Source organism: Vitis vinifera, chromosome 5 (genome assembly GCF_030704535.1).
Source record: "Vitis vinifera cultivar Pinot Noir 40024 chromosome 5, ASM3070453v1".
In the NCBI taxonomy this organism is placed as follows: Eukaryota; Viridiplantae; Streptophyta; class Magnoliopsida; order Vitales; family Vitaceae; genus Vitis; species Vitis vinifera.
In genome coordinates, this window is record NC_081809.1 from 21857267 (window position 1) to 21884133 (window position 26867).

Genomic DNA, 26867 nt, shown 5'->3' on the forward strand with positions numbered 1-26867 from the left:
TTTCTATCCTCATCATTATCTACCATCTTTTCAATTTGAAAAAAATAATTAATTCTTTTTTTTTTTTTTTAAAAGAGGGTAATATTAGCATCACTCTTCTTTAACTTTTTAAGGTAGGTATACAAAGGATATTCTTTTCTCTAGCAAAGATACTAGAATCCTCAAAAAATTTTACATTCATTATTCAAAACTTGATATGGTTACAAACAACTTGTTGACGGAACCAAGCATAGAAGCCTTGTAAACAGAGGGTGCTAGCATTTTCAAAGCCCCAACACAAGTTAATTTCATGGAAGTGAAACGTATTCTTTTCTATTTAAAGGCCATAATTGGTTACGGAATAAGATTGGTACATATCTTAAAGTAATCTCCAATTGGGAAAAATATTTTATCTTACTAGGAGAAGTTCTACAAGTTATTGCGTTTTTTCTCGAATTCACTTAGGTTATATTTAGTTCCCAAAAAAATTAAGGAAATAAAAAAATATTAAATGAAATAATTCTCTCATGCTTGGTTGGCTTATGAAAAATATCAAAGAAAATCAAATAATTTTATCATATTTTGTTATCTTATGAAAAATATCAAATAAAATCAAATATAATTTAAACTAGTTAGAAATTTACGTATTTTAAAAGTATTTAATCTTTATATCAATGAGTTAAAATAAGTTAATTGAGTTTGAACTGGTAAATAAGAAGAATTTATTAATTTTAAATCTATTTTTTATTTTCTTTTACTTTTTTTTTTTTCTTCTCTATTTTCTTTCCCTTAAATTTTCTCTCAAATTTTTGGGGAACCCTTAAAATTATAGTTTAAAGATCTCTTATTGTTGTCAAAGAAAGAAACTTTATTTTTTTCAAGGAGTTGTGTTGGAATGCTAATGAAAATTTTCCCTAATTCTTGTCAGTTTAAGTTGCTCTTGTGTTGTTAATATATGCTTTAAGGGATAGATATAAAGCTCATCATCATGCACATATACATTCAGGTTATACTCTCTCTTATGATCATTTTGATATTTCTTGTGCTCTACTTCAAATCTTAGTTTCTTTCACAACTTCGCATGAGGAATGAACAAGAAAATAGAAATATGAAATAGAATCATAGAATCATCTGTGGGGTATTGTGCAGTTGAGGCAGAAACTGCATGCTTACTGTAGGAGGCTTTCAGTATTAATTCCAAGAGACATGATTTGCGTTGCAGCTTGTCCAGACCTAAAGGAAACAACAGCAGGAAAATCATTGAAAATGGGACAAGAAAAAAACACCAATTAACATGTATTAGGGAGAATTATAAGACATTAAGAGCAGCGATCTAAAAATAAAAATAGAAAATTGTTTTTAAAAATCTCTAACACTGTTTGATCACTATTTCCGAAAATAATTTTTAAAAACAAAGTGAAATAAAAAATAATTTTTAGCGAACAAGTAAAAGTTTTTACGTTGTTTTCATCATTTTTTAAAAACAAAATAAAAATATGGGCTCTATTTGATCACACATTCTGAAACTTGTTTTTAAAAACCATTTTTAAGTTAAAAAATAAAAAATAGTTTTTAGAAACAAGTTTCAAAAAACATGGTCAAACGGGCCCTAAAAAACCCATTGCAAAATTAATCCAATTTCATTATATTTTAACCACATATGAACCATATATATTAATTTTAATTGTTCCTAATACAGTTTGGTTATATCCTCTCAATTTTTAAGTTCTATTTTATGTGACAACACTTTCATTATTGTAGTATAAATTAAAATCAATATGAAATCTATAACAAGATGCCATATAGTACAAGTAAGAGACTTGTTCTCTTCCTTGATTGAGACCCACAATAAGCTACTAGGTTACATTGCATGTTCCATTATCTAAAGCCTCAATTGTTCATCAACAAAGATAAACATGGTATGTAAAGTTAAAGACAACAATACCTATATTGGAAAGATTCCCACATCAACCCATAGAAAGGATGGAATAAGGTTTTCTTATTTACCTCAGCTTGTATGCCATGTCCAAATGGGGTTGTTTCTTCATTTCAACTGTGGCTATTGGGTGAAATTAGAGTTTCCATATACAAGGTCACCCGGTACCAATAATCACTTTGAGGAGCCACAAGAGCAATATTCTCTAAAGCTTCTGTTTTGGAATTGTAAATAGCTAATTCCAGTTTATTAACCAGCACTACAATGTCACCATCCTTTGTATAATCAAATGGAACCACTTTAGTTATGGGGGAAGGTGGAAGTCTGATCAATTTAGTCCAAGAATGTTTTACTCCATACTCTTTCATTCTCCATATCTGGTGACTATCATCAACATGATGTTGGATCATGGATAGGTCTCCTCCCAAGACCCCAAGAGTTGGACAGGATCCAATACATGTTTCATCTGGAAGTGGCACTTCCATGAATTTCTCCTCCTTCAAATCAAAAGAGACAACTCTATTACCAAGATGCATGCCATCACCATCAGAAACCTTATCTGTTGCCCAATGTAGAGCTGTATTGACAAAAACACCTGAATGCTGAGAAGGATGATAAGTAGGAAATTCTTGAATTCTTCTCCAAGAATTGGTTTTCAGAGAAAAGATTTCTATCGTGGATTTGACAGGACTATAACTACCTCGAAACAACTTGTAGTCATCAGTAGAGGAGTCATAACCAAATCCATGGAGAAGATATCCATAAAAAGCCCGTCCAGAGTGGATCTCCCCAGGATATGGTAATGTCTTGTGTTCTCTGATAGATGGATTCAATAAATGAAAGGTATTGAATCCATAAACCGAACATATTATGCCATTGCATGAACCCACGAGTTGGCAACCGATCGAACAAAAACCAATACCAACACATGCATTATCATTCACCAGAGTGTAAATAGAGGTATTTAATTCAAAATCCATACATACCTTACCCTTACAATAACCCACTATTTGGCCACGCACAGAAGGAGAAACAGCATCAACAGCTCTATCAATATTAACGTAAATAGAGACCAAGAGTCTTCTATTGTCCAAGTAATTCCCTTTATCAATGGCTCGAGTCCAGTGCAATTTTGTGAACTTGGGGTCAGTGATCAAAGAGAGCCATTGCTTGCAAACACATGTGAATCGTATTAGACTCTTGACAGGTAGTCTTAAGAGAATTTCCACAATGATATCCTGGGTAAGGCCAGTCATTGATCCTCCTCTTTCTCTCTTATCAGCTTCTGTTGATCCGACTAAATGAATAATGCCATCAAGACCGGATGTAAAAGGCAACTAGTAATTAAGGGTCACACAAGAAGAGGGTTTTAAACCAATTATTTTTATATGCATGCTATTAGTATAGCCAGCCAGTTTATCTATGTGGAAGCCTATGCTTTAGAGGTTTTTAGGCTAATGGGTGGCACTTAATCCTTGTTCATTCCTGTCCCTGCTTTGATGCACGTAAAGAACAACAGCATGATTATGATCATTTCACATCACATCACATCCTGATCGAAAGGAAAAAGAAAAAGCTAACCGGTTAGCTGAGAACAAAAGAGCAGCAGAACTAATAGCAAAACAGAACATATACTAATCCTCCAGACAATAGATCCTACAAGTTTCCAAATAAATTAGGCCAAAAACTTACCTGCTCATTTCTGCAGGATCTTGTTCCACCTGAACAGTGTAAACATCATGTTAAAGCCTTTTGAAACCAGGTGGTTAATTTGATTTTCCAAATGAGAAAAGGAAACCAGAAAGATGGATTACCTTAAATCTCCAAAACCACCCAGCTAGACTAATCATTCTCTTTCTTTGATTTTCTTTCTCCTCCTGCCACCTCGATCTCTTCGTTTGGCTTTTGAGGGTTGATTCTAGTCGGGTTCCTGAGGTTCCGAGGAAGGGTGTCGGAGGTGTGTTAGAACTAACAAATCTTAAAAAGAAGCGTTTTATTAAATAAATGGTGGGTAGCCCCCATTGCCGGCTTCCATCAAAAGTGAAAACTCCTATATTTTGTCATTTCCTCCTTTTAATTATCTCCTTTTCTTTAATATTATTTCTTCTTTAATAATAATAAAATATTAGTATTATTATTATCATTATTTTGAAGTGATATTGTGAATAATTATTTCTTGTTAAAAATACTATGAACAATATTTATATTAAACATATTATCACATAAAAAATTAATTAACCATGAAAAGTCTCATGTAGATATAGATTGTAGGTGTGACCAAATGAATTTATATGACTATATAGATATAATCGCAACCAAGAAAACTCATTTTTAACTTGTGAGAAATATTAGATTTAAAGTAAATAACATCTACATAAATAAGAACAAGTTATAAAAATACTAAATTATAAGAATCAATTAGTGTCAGGACATAGATGAAAAAAAAACTAATCATCATCGTGCTTTTGGTAAATTGTTACACAACAAAAACATAATTTTTAAGAAACAAAAAACCATTTACTAAGTATTTGTCCACTAATTATATTTCTTTGAACTTTTAAAAATGACTTTAGAACTTTGTCAACCACCTAAGTCATGTTTGTTTTGATTGTTTTTTGTTTTCATTTTTAAAGAAAATAGAAATCAAAGCCAGTACCAAGATGGTATTTTTTTGGTTTTCTAGAAAATTGAGCTCAAAAAGGGAAAAAGTGAAAATAATGATTTGGTGTTTTATAAAAATCTTTTTAAGAAAATTGGAAACGATTTTCTAAATGTTAAAAACCATACAGAAAAGGAATAAAATGGTATATATATATAAAAAAAAAATTATGAGACCCATGATATAAAAAGATTACAAATATTACATACATGACAGAAATGTTAATACTGCTAGACATAGATTTGGTTAATTTTGATTTTGATGATAACAAAACAAGATTTAGATCTAATGGTTATATTTAATTGTGATAAGCAAGAAGATCATCTTAAAGTCATCAAGGAAGAAAATACATAGAGCAAAAGAGGAAATTAAGAATAGTCAAGAAAAGTTTTATCAAGTTTATTATTATGATATTTTATATAAGATAATGGATGCATTAAGTTAGGATTACATATTTTTGTTAAAACACCAAAACATTCATCCATGAGTTTTTAATTAATTTTACACTTTTATTTTTGGATGAAAATATTTTTAAGGAGACCTAGTTAGCCTAGGAGACTACCTTGAACCTTAAGTTTTTTTATAAAAAACTCTCAAGATTTTTTAAAAACATTGTTGACTTAATCAAAGTGCATTAGAATTGAATATCTATTAAAACTTTGTTAGAAGATGGTTTATATTCATATGAGTCAGATAAAGAATGTCTTAGTCATAAAGCATGTATGAACTTTTAAAATATTAAGTTAAAGCACATGTGGATGACTGAGCAATCATCCAGTTGTCATGTGGACAATCACGTAGTCATCCACTTATTCTATTGTGGTTGTTTTAGCTACTAGACGTCATGTGGACGCTCATGTAGACATCTAAATATGTTTTTTGACCTCCATCGACTCTTTGCACCTCATTAAATGCTTCAACAACCATTATGTGGACAACCATATAAACATCTTGTTTAGGGAGACTTATTCCTAATGGCTAGTTTGATGTTTTATCTCTTATATAAGTGTAGATCATCCATTTTGTTATATTAGCACATGTCCTATTATGTGTTCGTTTGGTACTTTACAATAATTCCACGGTGGCCCATTAGACACCACCTTGGAGACTTTGGTTGAAGGACTCATTTGACCCCATTGTGATTCTGGGCAGCCTTAATTTAGATTTAAGTTTTTTTTTTCCTTCTTTGTTAGGATAACATTTAGATACACTTTGCTCATTAGGCACCACCTTAGGTCCACTTAAGTACTCTAGGCCCATTTAGATGCACTTGACCTATTAGGCACCCTCTTAGGCCCACTTAGACACCCTAAGCTCATTTAGATACACTTGACCTATTAGGCACCACTTTAGGCCCACTTAAGTACTCTAGGCCTATTAGACATCACCTTAGACCCACTTAGGCACCTTACGCTCATTTAGATGCACTTAGCCTACTTAGGCTCATCTAGACACACTCTACCCCACTTAAGTTGCCTTTCAGGTGATTTTTGCATGTTTGCATAGCTGGTATGGATTGCATTTTTGTGTGGTTTGTATGGTTGCATGGCATTCTTGCATGACTTACATGATACTGGATTGCATGATATTTATTTTATTTTTTTAATGATTTTTATTTTATAATTTTCTAGAATACCTTTTATTCATTTATTAAATCTAATAATTTTACGTTTCTGTAGGAAACTTACCAAAGGGGCTTGGCATGGAAAAAGGAAACAAGGCACCATGTGCATGGATGGAATGAGAGCTTTGTTCAGGGCAGCATGTATATGGATGGAATGAGAGTTTTGTTCAGAGAGGGAATCAGTCTGGAAACTTACCAAAGGGGTTTGGCATAGAAAAAGGAAACAAGGCAGCATGTACATGGATGGAATGAGAGCTTTGTTCAGGGCAGCATGTATATGGATGGAATGAGAGTTTTGTTCAGAGAGGGAATCAGTCTGGAAACTTACCAAAGGGGTTTGGCATAGAAAAAGGAAACAAGGCAGCATGTACATGGATGGAATGAGAGCTTTGTTCAGGGCAGCATGTATATGGATGGAATGAGAGTTTTGTTCAGAGAGGGAATCGGTCTGGAAACTTACCAAAGGGGTTTGGCATAGAAAAAGGAAATAAGGCAGCATGTATATGGATGGAATGAGAGCTTTGTTCAGGGGGGAATCAGTCCGGTGAGCATGAGGGTCATTTTTCTTTCCGAAAGGAAAATGACCAAAGCTGGTTTTGGCAAGTAAAAAGAAAAATGATGAGCGTGAAGAGAAAGGAGGCTAGGAGATATAGAAGAAGGGGGATTTTCTCCATAGGAGAAGAGGGCGTTTATTGATTTATTCCTTTTGGAAGGGTGATAGGGAGCACGGGGAGGAGAGATACAGTCCATACACTACTAGGAAAGAGAGGAGATTCCAGGCTGCAAAAAACAAGGGAACGAGAAGGAGAAAAGAAAGGAGAACGGAGAAAGGGAGAAGACACTTTTCTGGACTGTGGAGGGAGAAAAGAAGAGAGAACAGAAGAAGAGTGCAGAACCTAGTTGGAAGCAGGGGAGGACCTCACTGGTCCTGGGATTCTTGAGAGGGATATTCGTCAGCCTGCGTCTTCCTAAGATAAGTTCTTCATTTTAAATCCATGTTCCTTTCTACTTTTATTCCATTTGCAATTATTGATATTTGTTTGGATGATTGGAGTGGCCATCATTTTGGGTTCTTCATGGATTGCTTGCAGTTTATGGACCCATAACCAGAGCACAACTCGCCCCTGAAGAATCTGGGAAGAGAAAATCCATAAAGACAAGCGTCCATAGGATTGGCAACTGCAAACCCATCGATAGATATGGGATTTGAAGCCAATCTGGGAATTTTTCAGCATCATCTTATGAATACTTGAATTTCTATTGCGAATTGGAACTGTTCCGGTTTTCAAGAGTGTGGTTTCTTTCGTGTTTGGGTTGACTGCAGTTTAGTTTGCCTTGGGGTTTGCGTGGATCAATATGATTCGCTCCATCATTGATCAAGAATGGGTGGCTTCTATATTAACAGTGTCAGATTGATTTCTTCTCCAAGAATTGCACTACTCCACTACTCATACCCCTCGCTTCATGCACTCCATAAGACATTTGAAATCCATGCACATATCTAAGACTCTGTGCAACAAATGTGAGACAGCAGCCGTCTGATCTAGGGAGCCTGTAGGAAATAAGGGGAATTATAGGCGTCGGTCTCTCCTCGTTCGTTTTCAATGATTCTCCAATTCGTCTGTTGCTTATTTAGAAGAGAGGTGTAGATGGAGTTGCAAATCAAGGTCGCCCAGGCTGTTCACGCCCTCAATCATGACTCTCAGTCCCGCAACCGCGTGGCTGCTAATCAGTGGCTCGTCCAGTTCCAGCAGACAGACCTTGCTTGGGATGTCGCCATCTCCATCCTCACTTCCGATCATCATCGTCATCATCACCTCGTTCTTCATTCACTGCTTACGGTTTCTGCTCTCAGTTTACTGTTCAGGACAGAAATACAATAAATAGCAGCTCTCCTAGTGTTTGTGATGGTTATGTGGCATTGTTTGTTCGGATGTTTGGGCTAGATAATGATCCTCTTGATAGGGAACAGGCAATAGTAGCATTGTGGAAAATATTCACTTGGAGGAAAGTAGTATATTGATGCCATAATGCAATTCCGAGGCTGCTTAAATCTCACAGTAAATCTCCTTAAATCAGGCTCCAGTTGTACTTGTGAAGCAGCTGCAGGCCTTCTTCGAGAAATATCTTCAATTAATCTATACAGAGAGTCAGTAGCAGAAAGTGGGGCAATAGAAGAGATAACTGGTTTGTTGAGGCATTCTTCCTTGACATCTGAGGTGAAGGAGCAAAGTATTTGTACTTTATGGAATCTGTCTGTAGATGAAAAGCTCAGAATGAAAATTGCTAACACTGATCTTCTGCCGCTAGCAATCAAGTCCCTGGAGGATGAGGATATTAAAGTGAAGGAGGCAGCTGGAGGGGTTTTGGTAAATTTGGCACTAAGCAAATCTCTTCACAGCATCATTGTTGAAGCAGGTGTTATTCCAAAATTGGCAAAGCTTTTAAGAATTGATGTAGAAACGCATTGCTGGAACTTGCTAAGGATGAATAAAATAGAATTCTCATCATTGAGGAGGGTCTTGTCATAGTGCCAATGATTGGTGCGGCTGCCTACAAGGCCATGACACCAGGTTTGTACTCGTGGCCTTCTTTACCTGATGGTACGAAGATCGAACAGAGTTCCAAAGCTCCCTCAAAGTATGGCTCCTCTTAATTACTCCTTAGATTCAATATTGATGACAAGAATGCCGAAATAGATAAAAGCAAGATAAATGCAGTAGTTGGGCGTACACAGCAACAGTTTCTTGCTCGTATTGGGGCTATAGAAGTGGAAGATGAAAGAAAATCCCAATCTGTATCCACAAGTCAGCAGTTTACACTTTTGCCATGGATGGATGGTGTTGCTTGGTTAGTTCTGATTCTTGGGCTTGAAGATGAGTTGGCCATTTCAAGAGCTGCAGAATCAATTTCTGATGCATCTATTAATGAGCATATGCGGATCTCATTCAAGGAAGCTGGAGCCGTGAAGCATCTAGTTCGACTTTTAGACCATAATAATGATTCGGTCAGATTTTCTGTAACTTGTGCTTTGGAAAGGTCAACAACAGCATCTGCCAGCTAATTGAATCTGAAGGTGTTATGTATCCTTTACTTAATGCTCTGAAGCACTCAGGGACATCTGAAACTTTGATGGAAAAGACTTTGGATATTTTGGCACGGATTTTAGACCCTGGTAAAGAAATGAAATCAAAGTTTTATGATGGACCAGTTAATGGATCAAAGAAGGGATTGAATGCAATGGGAAGCCCTGATGCCACTATTTGATTTGTTGGAAACATGGACGAGACAGCTGTATCAGAATCAACTACAGGGAAAGATGTCATGGACTCTGCTGTCATTACTCGCCTTATTGAAATTTTAAAGACCCAATCCCCAAATTTGCAGAGAAAAGCACCTTCCATCCTTGAGTTCCTGACAATTATTGAGCAACACTTGGACACAATCCTTTCAGTAGACATTGAATCTGGTTTGGAAGCTGTTTTCCAACAGAAGATTTTGGACTATACAGAATCTGATACGGATGATCTGGAGCTTACATTCAGGAGTGGGAAAACTTGTGGTTAAGGTTTGTATAGGATTTAGTCTGGTAATATAAGAACAAGAGGAAAGCAATCCGGCGGATCATCAACCATTTGGTGACTCATTGACATGCATGGAGAACGTCTTTAGATTAGAAAAGACTGCAGAGTTTTGGCTCTCCATGACTCCATTTTCATCATTGGAAACCAGTCCATAAGAAAGTGAAAAGCATATCAGAACTCCAGCTTTCCAGTGTGTAGAAAAGGACAGAATGGCAGATGCAGTCGCTGAAGAAATGTTGATTCAAATTGAATTCTGCTTAATACAGGATCGGGCAGCCCACTGTCAATCCCATGAAAAACTGGGATGTATCCTTAAGAAATAAGCCACGCATTGGGGAAAGTGGGGCTGCAGATTTGATTCCAAAAAGGTGCAGCTGCACCATGGCATTGCATATAGACATAGCCGGCTCCACTCCTTTGGCCACATTGGTGCATACCTCTTCCTCTATTTGTTTCTTTGATTGAGAATTTACAGTTTTAAATTGAATTTTCAAATCCTTTTCAATTGAATAATTCTAACTTTAAAAATCCATCTCTAGATTTCTTCTAAGCAATAAGAATCCTCATTTTCAATTTATTTTTTGCTGCCAAATTTCTTTCCCACATGCATTTTTTATTTTATTTTATTTCTTTCTTTTTTCATGATTTTGTTGATTTTTAACAAGCATGAACAAACTTCATGTATCCAAACAATGGAATTCATAAAATCAACTCATGCAAAATTAATTAGGGCTTTGGAGGGGGCTCAACATTCATGATTTTCTCTTCAATATTGTTTGTTCGATATCTTTGATTGTGCTTCCTCTTTGTGGTACATGAGATGATTTTACACCTATCATTGAGCCAACCTTGTTCCTCATTTTAGCGCTTAACTTGCTACCCAGGTACGCCTTCTATCACCACTTTCTAAATTTTGTGAATATGTTTGTCACTGTGAACTACATCTATGTTTGATAGCACTTGGATGTCTTGATATTTGTTTCATTGTTCAATTATTTTTTATAAAGTGCTTGTTGAATGATATACTATTTGAACTAACTTTGATGTTTTTGTGATAACGCTTAAGAAGCAGTCCAGGTACACACCTTAAATCTTTTTTATGATTTGTGATTGGTTTTCTTGTTTGGCATGCTATTTTTTGAAATCACCTAGCCAACCTAGGTATCTATAATAAACTAATTAATTACCCTATTTCCCTCAACTTAGTTAATAGAGACCTTTGTAGGGCTTAGAAGAGTACTACCTTTTAGAGGTACCTTCCCAATAGGTAACTTGATCCCCGGACCTAGACTCGGGTTTTTCAAAAACACGCTTTTCCAAAAATTATGGAGTCGCTTCTTTAGGGTTTTATTTCTTATTTTATTTTTCCTTTAAAAAAAATAAAATAAGTGGCGACTCCAACTTTTCAAAAACTAATTTTTTTACCAAATAAAAGTGAGTCTCGCAACTGAGTAGGGGTGCATGTGAAAATGCGGGTCCACAATAAGACCCTATACTTAATTTATAAAAGATATAATATTTTCAAAGTACTATTCAATCATCTCTTAAGCCTTAGGAAAAAATTTCGAGTGCATTGAGTTTAAAACTTGCATTTCATTTTGGTACATCTTTTAATCCTAGTTTCTATGCATTCATTTGTGCCAAATTTGTAAACTAAGAGTTTATCTTTGTAAAATCAAAATTATAAACCTTATGAAGGTGAGCTCAAGTGTGGTGTATCACTAAGATATTACTTTAAAAAATTTAAATGTGGGGTATCACTTAAAAGGAAAAAATTTATGTAAGTTATCACTTAGGATTTGTCAAGTATAAGGTATCACTTGGGAACTTCAAGAGTGAGACATCTCTAGAGAAAAATTATAAGGCTACGTTTGGTTAACATGATAAAATAGGATAGGATATGTATATTTTAAGATATCATATCTCATTGGATATGAAATATATATTTTAGGATATGATTTCCAATTATATTATATATCATTTGATATATGTATCCTATGAACATAATATTATAAGGTAGTATATCAATGAGATATGTTATGTTAAATTACGTTTATATTTAATTTATGAAACGAATAAAAAATAATATAAAATATGTATTCTTTTTAATGTTTAAAATAAAATTATATCACTTTCTAATATTTTTTATTTAAAACAATGAAATTTCTCTTATATCTAAAAATATTTATGATTAAAATATTTAAACCTTATAAATAAAAGTTTTTATATTGTATTATTCAATATATAAAAATAATTTATATATCATATATTAATATTATTTTATAAATATTTTTAAATTTTCTTTTTTAACCATAAATTTAATTTAAAATAAAATAAATTATTTTACAAAATGAGTATATAAAAAAAATGATAAAAATAAATAAATTTGTGACATATAGGATATGTATATCACATATCTTACCATGAAATTAACATAGCTTATGTTGAAGGGATAAAAAAAATGTAGATAATATATAAAAAAAGGTAAATAACATACCCCACCACTTATTCTATCTCATATTTGGTTAAACATTGGATAAGATAAATGATGACATAATTTATCTTATCCCATCACTAACTAAGCATGAAATAGAGTTTAATATTCTCTCTCTTATCCTATCTCTTACTATATCGAACTAACCAAATATGACTTAAGTGTTTATTGGAGTTGGTTAATTAAATCCGTGTTAAATATAGGGGTGCAACTTGGGTGGGAACTAACCCAAATCAAACTTGACTATTAGACAAGGTTGGGTAATCATTTTTAATATCTTAATTGAATTTGTATTAAGTTTTTTCCAACTCCAACTTAATTTGTATTAGACTTAGACCTAGTTTGGACAATTGAACATAACCCAAATCGGATTTAATATGTTGGTAATATTTACCTCATATTATCTAATATATATAATCAAATATTATCTTCAAATATCTTATAGATATTGTGTTTCTTTATTAAACTATGGATTATAAGGGGATACATTGTTATATTAGAATAATTTATTTGATAATTATTAAATATATTAGAATAGGTTAATAAACCATTTTAAAATAAAAGATATTGGGCAATTATTATTAATATTTGGATTGGGTTTGATTAGGTTTTTCCAACCCTAACTCAATTTGGATTAAACTTGGACCAAGGTTAGGAAAACCCAAACATAACCCAAACCTTATTTAGTATGTTGTGATATTTGTAATTTATATTCACCTATATAATCGTTTTCAATTTATTTATGTTTTTTATAATTTTAAGAAAAATATCATATTATAACTATATCATATACTTTTTCTTTTTTCTTAAAAGATATATAATTTAATTTTACTCTTTTTCAATTATTTTAAATTTTATTTCGTTTATTATTTAAATATTGATATAAATATATAGAAAAAAAATATAATCCAACCAACTCGAAAGAGAGATTGGATTGAATTCCGATTGAGTACCTTAAGTTGCAATTGTAGTTATATAAAATTTTACTCAAATTTCTTTCCACCATTTTTTTTTTTTTTTTTTGTTAATGAAAACTCAACCAAACAAGATTTTACAAATTTCACTTTCTAAAAGCATTTTTTGCTTTTTTAAGATAGACGAATTTAAAAGAAATAAAAATTGTTTATAAAAAAATGAAAACTATAAAATGTTTACCAAACTTTAGTAAGGAAACTGTTTCAAAGTATTAGGAGCAATGCATTCTGCCCATCCCAAAATCACTTCCTAACACTCCATTTGATAGTGATTCTAGGAAGTACTTTGAACTTAAAAGTGATTTTGAAAAATCAGTTGTAATATTGAAAAATCACTTATAGTGTTTTCTAAAGAAACACTTCATAAATGATTCACCTTAAAACATTTCTTAAGAAAACACTTCGAATAGAAACACTCTCAAACACACTCTTAAGAGTTCGTTAAGAATAATTTTAGGAAGTGTTTTTAGCTTAAAAAATGTTTATAAAAAATAATAGATGTTTGGTGAAATTTAGGAAACACTTTTAAAATTCTGAAAAATCACTTTGATATATATATATTTGTAAACACTTGATGGATGATTTTCCAAAAACCACTTTATGATAAAACACTTACACTATAAATATTTTAGGAAGAAACACTATCAAACATACTCTGATATAACTATCACTAAAGAAACACCTGGCATGAAAGAAGGAAAGGAAGATTAATGACCAAGAGAAATGCATGTTGGCGAGCACATTATTACAACTGTTAAAGTATTAATTCGATGAATTAATGGTGATGTCTTTACATCTTGCTCCATTATCTGCAAGCACAGAGAAGAAGAGAGAAGAAAAATTACAAGTCCATTCACATGGTAGAATGGGAAGTGAAGAAGAAATAGTCATGGTGATCAGCTCTGAGTTGCTTCAGCCAGGAATCTGCAGCACAATGAAGGTAAACCATCTTCTCATGATCAGAAGTCTGTGGCTTTATCCAAAGGTTGCCTTGCATCTTGTATGTAGCCAAGCCAAAGGGATGAAGGGAAACCCTGCTACTCCTCTCTCCCTTAGATTCCCCTTCTCTGCAAAAACTGCTTTTCCTTTTGTCGCCATCATCATCCACATCCACTACAACATCTATGGGATCAAATAATTATAGTTATAGGTTATAACATGTGTCATATACTTACCCAATTCATATTCTTAATCTTACTTTAGTAGACAATTAGTATTAATTATCCTTGTATTGATTATGCAAATACCTTGGAAAGATGAAGACAACGTATGGTATGTGAGGAAGCATGTGGACAAGTCCTTCACATTTCTCCCCAGTGGAATATGATAAATAGGATACCTAATGAATATTCAACCCAGAAAGATAATGCCTTCATGTTGTTAATAACTTCAAAGATAAACGTTTCAACAATACCAGTTATAAGAAAAAGAATAAATTCACTCAACTAAAGACATGCCTTTGACATCTCATATAGTAGGTCACTCACAAATTTTCATAGGGCCATGCTTGCTTGGGTGAAAGTACTATTGATAGAGAAAAAAATACAATAAATAAATAAATAAATAAAAATTTTCATGTTTGGTTTTATTGTGAAAAATACAAAAGAAAGTCAAAAATATAATTAAAATAAACAAGAAATTTATAGACACACACATATATATATATATATATATATATATATATATATATCAAAGTTACATAAGTAAAATGAATTTGAAATAAGATATGAAAATAATTTATTGATTTTAAATCTATTTTTTATTTTTTTCATTTTTTTTCTTCTATTTTTTTTTTTTTTTCGTTTTCTTTTCCTCAAACTTTCTAGAACCAAATATAATCTAAATAATTTTTAAATTCTCTTATTTGATTAAATCGCTTTACCCCATGATTGGTATTAACCCTTGATTTTAACTCTTTATTTCAAGGTTTCTCTTCACCAAACAAAAACACCAATATCATCACAAAATTCTACTAATTTTCTAAAAATTTGATTACATTAATAACATGATTATAAGCGTGTTTGACAAGATTTTAAGAGAACACTTCTAGTAAAAGTACTTTTGAAGAACAACCAGACATTTGACAAATTTGAAAAATCACTTTTAAAAAATTGAAAAAATCATTTATAATGTTTCTAAATAAGCATTTGATATACATTTCTCCTAAAAATATTCTTAAAGCAAATATTTTTACTAAAAATGCTTCGAATAAAAATATTGTAAATGTACTGTGTATCCTTACCAAGCTACAGCCATCCAACTAGCTGGAGAGAGATCCACACTCTTCAATGTCATCAATGCAGGATAATTCTTACTTAGTTCAACTATCTGAAACCAAACACATGGAGTCAACATCACATTCTTCTCACAACTCAAAAATAAATACCATATCCAGACCTACATTTTTTTTTACTGAAAAATAGAATGAATTAAGGAACTTAAACACATAATAACCACCTTGTCCATGAGTGGGATCCTCCAGTAAGGAGAGGACATCTCATTATGCTGCAAGTAAAGGTAGCCAAGGTGATTTTTCATAGACAAGGAACCCTCAGGGTCAGAAGTCAAATCATCAGAAATGGTGTCCCAAGTTTTGCTTGAGTTGTTGCTTAGAGATCTTGACAATTTATCATTCTCACTATCATCACTCCAACAATCACTCTCAGGATCTGCAGTGTCACTGTCCTCCTTTGGAGTCCTACATCAAAACAGTCAAAAAAAAAAAAAAATTGCCATTTTTACCACGGATTCATCAAAAAGGGTAATGGAACATGGAGATCAAGAACATGATTAATATCTTATAGACCTGGGAGTGGCCAGAGATTTGCTGGTGTAAATATGAATAGCAGATAGATAAGGAACATAGTATTGCATAATGTTTTCTCCACCATCCAACTTGAGTGGGATTCCAATCCCATATGCACTCCATTCATCATAGCAATCCCAAAGATCTGCCAAAGTGAAGTAGTCAATTTTATCCTGGCCAGGTAGTCTCCATCTGTTGTTTAAATCTTGAACACAATCCTGCATAAATGGATATTTCTTTTTCCCTTGAGCAAAGCAAGAAAGAAAAGTAATTGGACTTAAGACTGTTAAACATTGGAACAAGGTACAAGTATTACAAATGCAAGAAGGAAAACGCAAAAAAATACTATGGATATATTTGTTCGTACTAAGAAAAGAAAAAAAAATATTAAGAAAAATAATTTCCTCATATTTGATTTCTTTAAAAAAAATTAAAAATAATATTAAATATGATTAAAACTAATTTAAAATTTATATATTTTCAAATTATTTAATTTTTATGTATAAGAAAAGAAACATGTGAAATGAGTTTAAATTAGCATGTAAAATAATTTATTGATTTTCAATCCATCTTTTATTTTTCTTATTTCTTTCCTTCTACGTTTCCTTTTTGTTTTCTTTCCCTCCTTAACTTTTCTAAGAACCAAACATAGCTTATATATATTTTTTCTTTTTCATGTACATAGATTAATTACATTTTGAGTCCATTGGACGGTGATTCTATAAAACACTTTTAGTTTAAAAAATGCTTTTGAAAAAAAAGTTAAGTATTTGATAAAATTTAAAAAAAAAAAAAACAGTTTCAAAAATCAGAAAAAATGAGTTATAGTGTTTTTTAGATAAATATTTGATAAGTAATTTTTCTAAGAACATTTTTAGAGAAAACACTTTTATTATACTTCGAGTAGAAACACTATCAAACTCTTCATTTCTCATGATTGTAGACCTTAATATTTTAGGTTACCTGAGAAAGGGATTGTGAAGGAACAATTGGAGTTACTCCATTAAGAAAGCATTCAAGATTTGAATGCCAGGTTGTAAGAGAATCCATTAATCCCTGCAACAAAATCATCACACCATGATATAACCAAACAGATGGTATAAATATCAAACTTGGTTAAGAGGAATAGAATCTTGTACATATCATCAACTTCCATTAATAAATTATAAAAATATGTTATTAACAGTCTATTTGATAATAATTTTAAAAAATATTTTTAGTCTTTTTAATATTTGAAAAATAAAAAATTTCTAATATTAAAAAGGTTTGTACAAAAATTCTTTCCTTGAAATTGAATTAAGTGGAAAAGGCAGATTTCAACTATTGCATTATGTGAATTATATGTCATGCTACAACATCTATTAAAGAAGCTGGTGAAGAGACAAATTAAATTATTTCAAAAATATGAGGGAGAAGTTGGAAAAATAATTGAAACGATAAAATCAAGTACAGAAAAATTCTAGAGAGAGGGTGATAAAAATTTGAGACAGAAAAAAGAAGGATATCTCAAGTAATTTCCAAAAGGAGCAACTTATTAGTATTTCCAAGATTTTGCTATAAATTCTTAGAATAACCAAGCATATGCAGATCTCCCCAAAGTTATTGTCATCTTTTTTTCTCAACAAACTAGCAGAGAGAGAGAGAGAGAGAGAGATTTGATCTCCCCAAAGTTAATGTCATCTTTTTTTCCTCAACAAACTAGCAAAGAAAAGAGAGAGAGAGAGAGAGAGAGAGAGAGGAAGAAGAGTCAATGTTGTTTCTGAGAAACCTTCAATTGCAAAAACTGAAGATACATCATGACCTTAGAAACCCATATAAGGTTGAGAATAAGTGATCATGCCAAATAGAAAAACAATGTTATATCAATAGGATCTTTGGGCTATATGGAAAACACAAAACTAACCTTTGTGTTTGGCTTTGAATTGACTCTTGCAATGGCAGATGAGCCTCGTTAATATAGCAGATGGGTCTGGTGAAAAGGAAAAACAATGGAAATATAGAAAATCTAAAGATAAAGACGACAGAGAAAAGAAGAAAGAGAAACTAAAGAAATTTTCTTACATGGTGATTACCCTGCATTCAATATGGTCTGCAGAGAAAGAAGAAGATCACTTTATTACTATAAAGAAGAGTAATTTGTTTTCTTAGATTTTCTCTTTTAATAAGGAAAAAAGGAGATTCTCTGGATTTTTTTTTTGTAGGAAAAAAAGGGAATTTGAAATTTTTTCCCTTTTTGCTTTGGAGTCATTCGACATATTCGTTAACATATTATATCCTCTTCTTTGCCTTTCTCAGACTTGATATCCATTAGGATATGTTTGGATCTCAGGAAACAAACAAACAAATTAGAAAAACGAAAAAAAAAATAAAAAAAGAAACCAAAGAAACTGTCCATTGATTAAAAGAAACATGACAAGTGAAATATAGTAGAGATCGATTTTGAATTGAATTAATATCTTGAAAAATCAATGCTTTCTCTGAGTGCCCATGGCCAGTGGATCAGTTTCAGTTTCTTTGATGACCTGAAGTTTGTTCTGAATCGTTACCTGCATGGTTCTTGAATTTGGTATTGATTGCGAGGGTGTTAAATTTGTAAATAAATTCTGAGTGTTATAACTTCACAGTTATTAATTTCATGCTCCAGAGAGGTTTAAATTCATTAAGAAAAATGATAAATGACTTCAGGTATCATTGAGACCTGCTCTGCATGCATGGTTGATTGGAGGGACAGAAACAATATTCATTTTGCTCAGCCAGATATTATTTCCAACGTACTGCTCACGCACTTGGAATATGCATGCATGGCGGTAGCGATGGAAGCAGGGTGGAAGGGTGTACAGCAGCGGCAGTGGTACCGGTGGTTGTGCATGGTGGCGGTGGCGGCACCAGGTGAGGTGAGGATGGTGGTGGTGGAGGTGAAAGGGATGAGAAGGATGGTGCATTTCGGCTAGGGTTAAACTATACATGGGACATTAATAAACTATAAAAGTATCTAATATTATTTATCTATACATTCAATATACCAAAATTCCTAGTTTTTACTTCTACCAAAGTTAATTAATTAACAAAGTGCTACACCAATATTCCAACATCCAAGTTCCAAATTTCTAAGTATCTAACCAATAAAATGAACAAAAAAACTATTAGATCAATTTGTATGTGCAACCATAATTACATATTTGAATGAACATAGATTACATATAAACAAAACAAAACAAAACAAAAATAAAATAAAATTGCAAAAGTTAAAGGCTCTCTTAGGAAGTGTTTTCAAAAACAATTTTAAAAATTATTAGAGTTTTTTTTAAAATTATTTTCTAATGTTTTGTAAAACAAAAGCCTATTTACAAATTTAAAATGTTCTTAACTTGTTTTATATATTTTAAATATTTTTAAAAAAATAATTTTTATTTTCTATCATTCTTCATCTTTATATAATTTTTTTTTAAAACAATCTTAAAAAAAAAACGTGAAAACAACTCAAATATATTCTAAAAAAAATACAATTTCTTATGTTTTCTAGTTGTCAACTATGTTTTTTGGGTTTTTTGTTTCAAGAGAACATGAAACTATTTTCAAAACTAGTTAGCAACAAAGACATGATATTCTTTATTAATCATCCTCAATAATCAAGATCTATATATATCGATACCATCCTTAACATCTCATGAGATCATATTATTGCTAACATATTCTTCTTCCTCATTGTCCTCAATTTCATTAACCATTTTCAATATAATTATTTTCTTCAACTTGAATAATTATATTGTGGTGGATTTTAGAGAAAGAATTTGCTAGTAAGTTAGATTAGCTGGATATAGGTTGGCAATCTTGTTCTAAACATTAATGGTCCAGAACTAGCTATGTGCTTCCATTGGACTTTTGGGCTTTGAAGATTCAGGTTAAGACAACTTAGCTTAGCAATATAAAAAGTACATAGGCATGCAAACATTAATTTTTGAAAGATGAGTAGTAAATAAAAAGTACATAGGCATGCAAACATTAATTTTTGAAAGATGAGTAGTACATTAAGCAAAAAAAAAAAAGCTACAAAATAATAAGAGGGCTCAAGCACTCACTGTGAAAATTTGTTTTTTGTTTTTTTGGTAATTTTGAAAATTATAGAAATCTATTTTGTGTATGCATTACTTAGACCGAGCTACTGAGCTTTTTACTCTATAAATATGCCTATTTGTGTTTAAAATTCTCACACATTTATAATTTCACACGATCATTATCCTATCAAAACATTCCCAAACTATTAAAGTCGATTTCTTATTCAAGAAGAGCTTATAGTTGACTACATTTCCATTAAAGAGTTGAGATGTCTATTAAGGAGTTTGAGGTGAGTGTGAAAGCTGAGTGTAGTTGCTAACTAAAGCAAGTCTATAGGGAGAATGTAGCATTTGGAATTGGGTCTAGGCAAAACTATATACTTGCTTTTTATAATTAATAGATTTGATCTATGATTGACTAAACCCATGATTTTTACAATTGTAGGGTTTTTGTGAGACTCTATAAAAAGAATATCAATAATTGTGAAAAACCTAATTTTTGGGTCTAAATAATCTGATTATCGATTGATACCCCTGTCCTACTCCAAGGCAGTTTTAGAAATCAAGAACAACAAACTTTCATTGGTATTAGAGTATGTTAAATTCAAAAATAATTTTCTTTTATTCTTATTTATTTTCTTCATTCATGAAACTACAACAAATGAGATCATCTATTAATAATATTCCCTCCTTTGATGGAAACAATTGTCCTCATTAGAAAGCTTATATGGATTTTTTTTGTCTTTCTTAAAAAAACATGAGGTAAATAAGTTTGGGAATTTGGACAGGGACCTCCATTAAAGATGGATGTTGTTGAGACATCAATTGGTGAATTTAATTCCAAATATGAATGGGACAAACTTGATAAGAAATAAAGTGAAGCAAATGTTAGAGCTCTTTATAACATTTCTAATGGTGTGAGTCCCCATGAATTTCACATGACAGCAACATTTAAATGTGCTAAAGAGACTTAGGTGGTGTTTGTTTTTTGGCTGAATAAAAAAAGTCAAATATTTTGGCTTTTTCTATTAAGCTAAAAGTAACATATTAATATCATCCAACATAGTTAAAATGAACTTATTATCAATAAGTTTAATTTAATTATATTGGATAATATCAATAGGTTACTTTTAGCTGAATAGAAAAAGCCAAAATATTTGGCTTTTTCTATTCAGCCAAAAAACAAACACCACCTTAGAATATTCAATTTGTTACGCACGAGAGTACTTCAATTGTATCCAAATACTAACTACTAAGTTCATAAGAATGTAAGTAGATGAGAACTTTTCTTATTTATATGTTAAATTAAATAATATAGTCAAATCAAATTTCAATATGGTTGATGAGAACTCAATCTCGATACTTTAAAAAGTATATTTTAGTGTGTTTGAGGTACTCAGTAATCCCAGTGTTACTTTTTGCTACTAGTATCTTACGAAAATTATTTTGATGTGTAAGGTATTTTTAATGTAGTTCCAACAATTCACAAAGCATGAAGAACCTAAGTGAGGAAAGTGCACCTCTAGGCAAGAAGATCCCTCAATTTAAGGTGGGTAGAAAAATCCATAAATCCATTCCTTAGAGATTTAAACTTAAGGTGACTATCATAGAAGAAATTAACCAAAGACATTGACTCTGAAAGTTGAAGAACTTCCTAGGTCTCTTCAAACCTATGAGAACCTAATTCAAAGAAGCTTAAGGAAGCAACTCTAAAAGTTTCTACAAATGATAGTAACGAGTCTAAATAACCAAATAAATAATGTTTTGACTCTTTTTTTTTTTAATCATCTTTCCTTATTTACTAAGAAATTTAAGCAAATAATAAAAGTTCACAAAAATATCTTGAAAAATCAGCCTCAAAGAAGGGAAAATGATTAAAAGTAAGCAAATAAAAAGAAAAACATCCATCTAAGAATCAAAAAATTGAATATTTAACTGTATTGGAATAGAGCATATGGCATTTGATTACCCAATTAAGTCCTAAAAAAAGTATTAAAAAAACGATACAAGTGATTTGGAGTGACACCAAATCTGAAGATTGTAAGTCAGATGACTAAAATGAAAATCAAAGATGACTCTAACTCAGTTGCAGTTTTACTTCCCTAACTGATTAAGAATATGATCCTCTAAGTGAAAATCAATCAAAATTGATTTTTATGATACACATGTTGTCTACGATGCCTTTTATGAAGAAAGATTGAAAATTAACACTAGAAGTGTCAAAATGAGTAGGAAATCATTAAAAACTAAAGAACTTTATGATATTTTATACTTTATAATATTTTAAATTTTGAAAATGATGCCCTACTTAATAAAATTGACACTCTAGAATCTAATAAAAACTACTTGCTTGGTAAAGTGATAGTTCATAGATTGAACATAATATCATTCTTGATAAAAATAAGTCTTTATCACTTGAAATGGACAAGACGAGAAAGGACGTGGCTAGAACTAGCAAAAGACTTCATTTGGGGTTAAAGATCTTAAAAGAAATTATTAGCAAAGGGAAATCAGACAATAATAAGTGTGGACTTAGCTATATAAGTAAGGTTAAGACTCCCATTAGTATGAAAACAACTTTTGTAATGCCAAGGAGGTTGCTCTATCTATGGAGGCATCCTCTACTGCTACTTTCTTCTACAGTATTTGAAATAGGTTAGACATGAGCATAGTAAATCTTACCATAATCTCTTTAATAGGTTTCAAGTACCCCATGTAAATAGATTACTGAATGATTTAACTTGAGCATATCCTAGAAAGCATCTAAGATGTTTTTCCCTAAGCTAGGACTCTCATACCAATTGTTGGAATATTTGGATTACTCCATCCCAACTCTTAGATCGTTGGGGAGCATACTACTATAATCCTAGGGATGATACTACACTATAACCCTTGGATCAAGTAAACTAAAAGTTATTTGTTAGCACAAATGTTAGATTTCTAGAAGAAGACTATATGATAAGTAATAATGCAACAACATAAAAAATATGGATCTAGAGGTTCAAGAATCATTCATTCCCAATACTTCTAGTTATAAGAGCCTTGTCATAGTGGGAGGGTTATTATATAATCAAATAGGTTCATGTATTTAGGAGAGTCTTTTGAGGCAATTCTAAAGGAACATGAGATGAATCCCACAAATTGCGAAAAAGTTATGAGTAATGTTGAAGTTCATCTATGACGGAGACAAAATTAGAATCTATATATTCTAACAAAGTCTAGGATCTTGTAGAGGCACTTAAAGGAATAAAACTCATATAGTGCAAGTAGATCTATAAGAGAAAGAGAAGAGTAGATGGAAAGATTGAGACATATAAGGTTAGGTTTATAGCTAAAGGTTATAGTTAGAAACCTAGTTTCGACTATGAGGAAACCTTTTTGTGAAATGAGTGTGTGGAAATGTGGCAGCCATGAGGAGTTTGTGTAGTGGATAATTATGAAACCATGTTTTCTGAAACTAAAGAATGAAAAACCAATTTCTTTGTAATAAGTGTTTTGAAATGCCTTTTTTTTTCTTTCATCGTATTGTGTAGTTAAGCTCATTTCCAAAAGATTATTAAGTGTTGGTAATTATTATTATTATTTAATAAAGTCAAAATGGAACATTTCCTTGAATAGAATTGTATTAAATCATTTGTTTTCTAATAAAAGTAACAAATTATTTTCTTGTAAATAAAATTTTTAAAAGTATTTTTGGCAAATGGAATTAAAGCATTTTTTATTTAAATTAATTGAAACTTTCTTTTATAAATAAAATTCGTTAAAGCTATTGAATTGGAAATCAACTTTTTTTACATAAATAAACACTCGTGAAATCTTTCGATAATGTGTCACATTATGGAAGTCAAACTACTTTTCTAGACAATTTAATAATTCAATCACCTTAGTGCATAGTTGTGAGTTTTTTTAATATTGATTTGTGATATAGATATATTATACACTTTATTTGAACATCCTTTAGATAAAAAAAAATTCTTTTTTTGATATATTATATACCTTATGAGTTCTTTTACCTTATTTCTTTGTATTCATTTATGATCATTATTTGTTTCTTGATATGTGCTCTATATATTGTCGAGTTAGCCTTTGATTTTAAGTTTATTATTTATTACTTGTGAATTGACCCAATATTTTCATGAGAGTGCTTGGCTTACTATTCAAGTACACCTCTCCCCCCTTTTTGTATCCTTTTAGTTCTATAAATAGATAAGCTTTGTGTGTAAAATACCCTCATGTTTGATTGTGTTTCGAATTGTTTTAACAAATGCTTGGTCTCTTGAATAGAATAGACTACATGTTGTACGTTATATATCTTATTGTTTGAATTAACTTAGATGTCTTGTGAAACGCTTAAGTTGTGGTTCAAGTACACATAGTATCATTTCTTTATGATTGTAGTTTGAATCTTTGTTTAGCAATGATAAAGTTAGCAGACTTTTGAAATCGCCTTAACCTATCTGGGTATCCATAATAAATTTATTAATTACCATATGTCCCTCTACTTAGCTAGTAGAGACTAATTTAAGACTTGAAATGTGCTACCTCTTTAAGGTATCTTCCTAATAGGTAATTTGATCCTTGAACCTAGACTCGAGTTTTTTACAAATAGCTTTTCCAAAAGTCAGGAGTCATTTCAGGGGTTTTGTTCCTACTTAATTTCTCCTTTTAAATAAAAATAAAAGTAAATGGCAACTCTAGTTTTTACAAAATCATTTTTTTCACAAATAAAAAACGAGTCTCGCCGTTTAAGTGGGGACGCACGTGAAAAACACGGGTCCAAAATAGCCTCCAAGATCGAACCCATCTTGATTTTGGACACATCACCATTCTAAATATAAGGTGGCCCAATGAATTAAGGGATATGAACCATCCTTTATGAATAAGACTATATATGTTTGTAGTGAGAGTGGTCAATTTTGAAGATGGAACTCTTCACTTGGTAACATTGATGTCAAGGATCTTGATTATACACTTAACTTCAACATGAAATGGTAGAATCATCTAAAGTGGTCCCACTTGCATTGGCTAAGGACTAAATTAAAAGGTGTGTTAATCATCGTCTTAGGATAACTTTTTAAGGTTTAAGGCAGGTAGATTAATTAGAGAGAGTCTTTACCCTAGTAATAAGAATCATGACCTACTTGAAGTAGGCTTGATCTTTAGGATACTAGGATACCTTACAAAAGGACATATAGTTTGAGTGCACTACATTTTTTGCTAAATTAATTACCAACATGCCTTGAATGCTCAGTTTACTTTATTAATGCATGGAACTTTTTTGTATTTGTTGAGTTGGACTTAGTTATAACATAGACATAGTATTAGTTACATATGGATATAATGTTGTGTGTTCTAACTAACATGTCTTAGCTCTCAAAAAGCCTATGTCAAGTTCCACTCAATGAACTACTATGGCCATAGTTTCCATGAACACACCCCTTTAAGATCACCCAATTGGACACTCTATCTCAATCTAATGAGATATCATAGTGTCTCTATTAAAAATACTTATTGCTACCAATTTTTATCAACAGTGACCCAATTTATAGGGAATATATGATCAACTTACGACCTCATCCACATATTAAAGTCACTGACAACCTCAATATAAGCTCAATATTCTTTCAAGGTTGAGAGACAATATAATGAAGCAACTTAGTGAGGTCATGACTACTTGACAGTCTTAAGTCATGACTCACCATAGGTCATATCCAATTATAACAATCACACTAGTGCGCTCACCATAAGAAACTCATCCCAATAGAAAACACTAGATATCGCTCCAATTAGGTGGTGATGCACTATTGCATCTAATGAGTTACCTAAACACACGACTCAACTATGAACAAGTCATTTATTTGCAAGGAACTTGTGAATTAGATTTTCTGTACAACTCCTAATGCACCCAAATCACATACAATACAAAATATGTTAGACGAGAATGCTCATGAAGTACAATACATGGAATAAGAATAGATAAAAGTGAAATTGTAGCATCATTAAATAAATAACGAATTCCAAATCTATTACATCATGTCATGCTTTTAAGGGTTCTATCCTAACAGAAGGATGGTTGGTCTTGTCTACCAAGATGGGGTTCCCATGGTGAGAAAACTAGTATATATGATTACACATTGGATAGGACCTATGGTGAGTTATGACATAAGGTTATTAGTTAGTCATGACTTCACTAAACTACTATACTATATTGTTGTTAGGATAGAACCCTTAAAAACATGACATGATTTAATAAAATTGGAATTCATTATTTATTTAATGACGTTCCAGTTTCACTTTTATTTATCTTAATTCCATGTATTATACTTTTTGAGCATTGTTGCATGCATATTTTCCATTGTACATGACTTAGGTGCATTCAAGGATGAAAATATCGGTAACTATGGATATATCGGTACTTCAATTTTATGGATATATCAGATATATCGGAGATATATCAGCGGATATTTTGGAAAAAAATATCGATAAGCTTAAAATTGATCAAAATTTATAAAAATATAAGAAAAACTTCATAAAAATGTAATTAGAAGTATAATAAATATTTTACAAGTTGTTTTATTAAAGAATTTGATGTATGTATAATATGATTTATCATATTTGATAATAATATCGTATGCATCGATAAAAATATGAATTTTATAAGTGTACATTTATTATTAAATTACATCAAATATTATTTCATAATAATATTATGATATTTGATTATAATATGTCTAACTTAAAAATATATATTAATAT

The 26867-nt window shown here is 31.5% G+C and overlaps 2 protein-coding genes and 1 pseudogene across 2 annotated transcripts; 1 reads left to right on the top strand and 2 right to left on the bottom strand.

The window, feature by feature from the left end:
• Window positions 1-2028: 2028 nt before the first annotated feature.
• LOC104879415 (F-box/kelch-repeat protein At3g06240-like) lies at window positions 2029-3171 on the bottom strand. Its single transcript, XM_010652150.1, has one exon. It carries the CDS (start codon window positions 3169-3171, stop codon window positions 2029-2031), a length of 1143 nt encoding a protein of 380 aa, XP_010650452.1.
• A 3398-nt stretch (window positions 3172-6569) lies between these two features.
• Window positions 6570-11819, top strand: LOC100259981 (uncharacterized; annotated as a pseudogene).
• A 2139-nt stretch (window positions 11820-13958) lies between these two features.
• On the bottom strand, window positions 13959-17196 carry LOC100254880 (uncharacterized). The gene is made up of 6 exons (XM_010652123.3): window positions 17020-17196; window positions 16057-16274; window positions 15708-15948; window positions 15493-15578; window positions 14498-14589; window positions 13959-14372 (listed from the first exon to the last, which is right to left on the bottom strand). Exons 1-6 carry the CDS (start codon window positions 17125-17127, stop codon window positions 14104-14106), a joined length of 1014 nt encoding a protein of 337 aa, XP_010650425.2. The 5' UTR covers window positions 17128-17196; the 3' UTR covers window positions 13959-14103.
• Between the last annotated feature and the right edge of the window lie 9671 nt (window positions 17197-26867).

What these genes read in the sequence shown, in the direction of transcription:
- LOC100254880 (XM_010652123.3), bottom strand. Translation starts at nt 17,127, where the DNA reads ATGATTTTGTTGCAGGGATTAATGGATTCTCTTACAACCTGGCATTCA. An exon ending in GGATCCCACTCATGGACAAG is followed by an intron (nt 15,579 to 15,707) that starts GTGGTTATTATG and finishes GTTTGGTTTCAG; the next exon opens with ATAGTTGAACTAAGTAAGAA. An exon ending in GTTGTCTTCATCTTTCCAAG is followed by an intron (nt 14,373 to 14,497) that starts GTATTTGCATAA and finishes TTGATCCCATAG; the next exon opens with ATGTTGTAGTGGATGTGGAT.
- LOC104879415 (XM_010652150.1), bottom strand. Translation starts at nt 3,171, where the DNA reads ATGACTGGCCTTACCCAGGATATCATTGTGGAAATTCTCTTAAGACTA.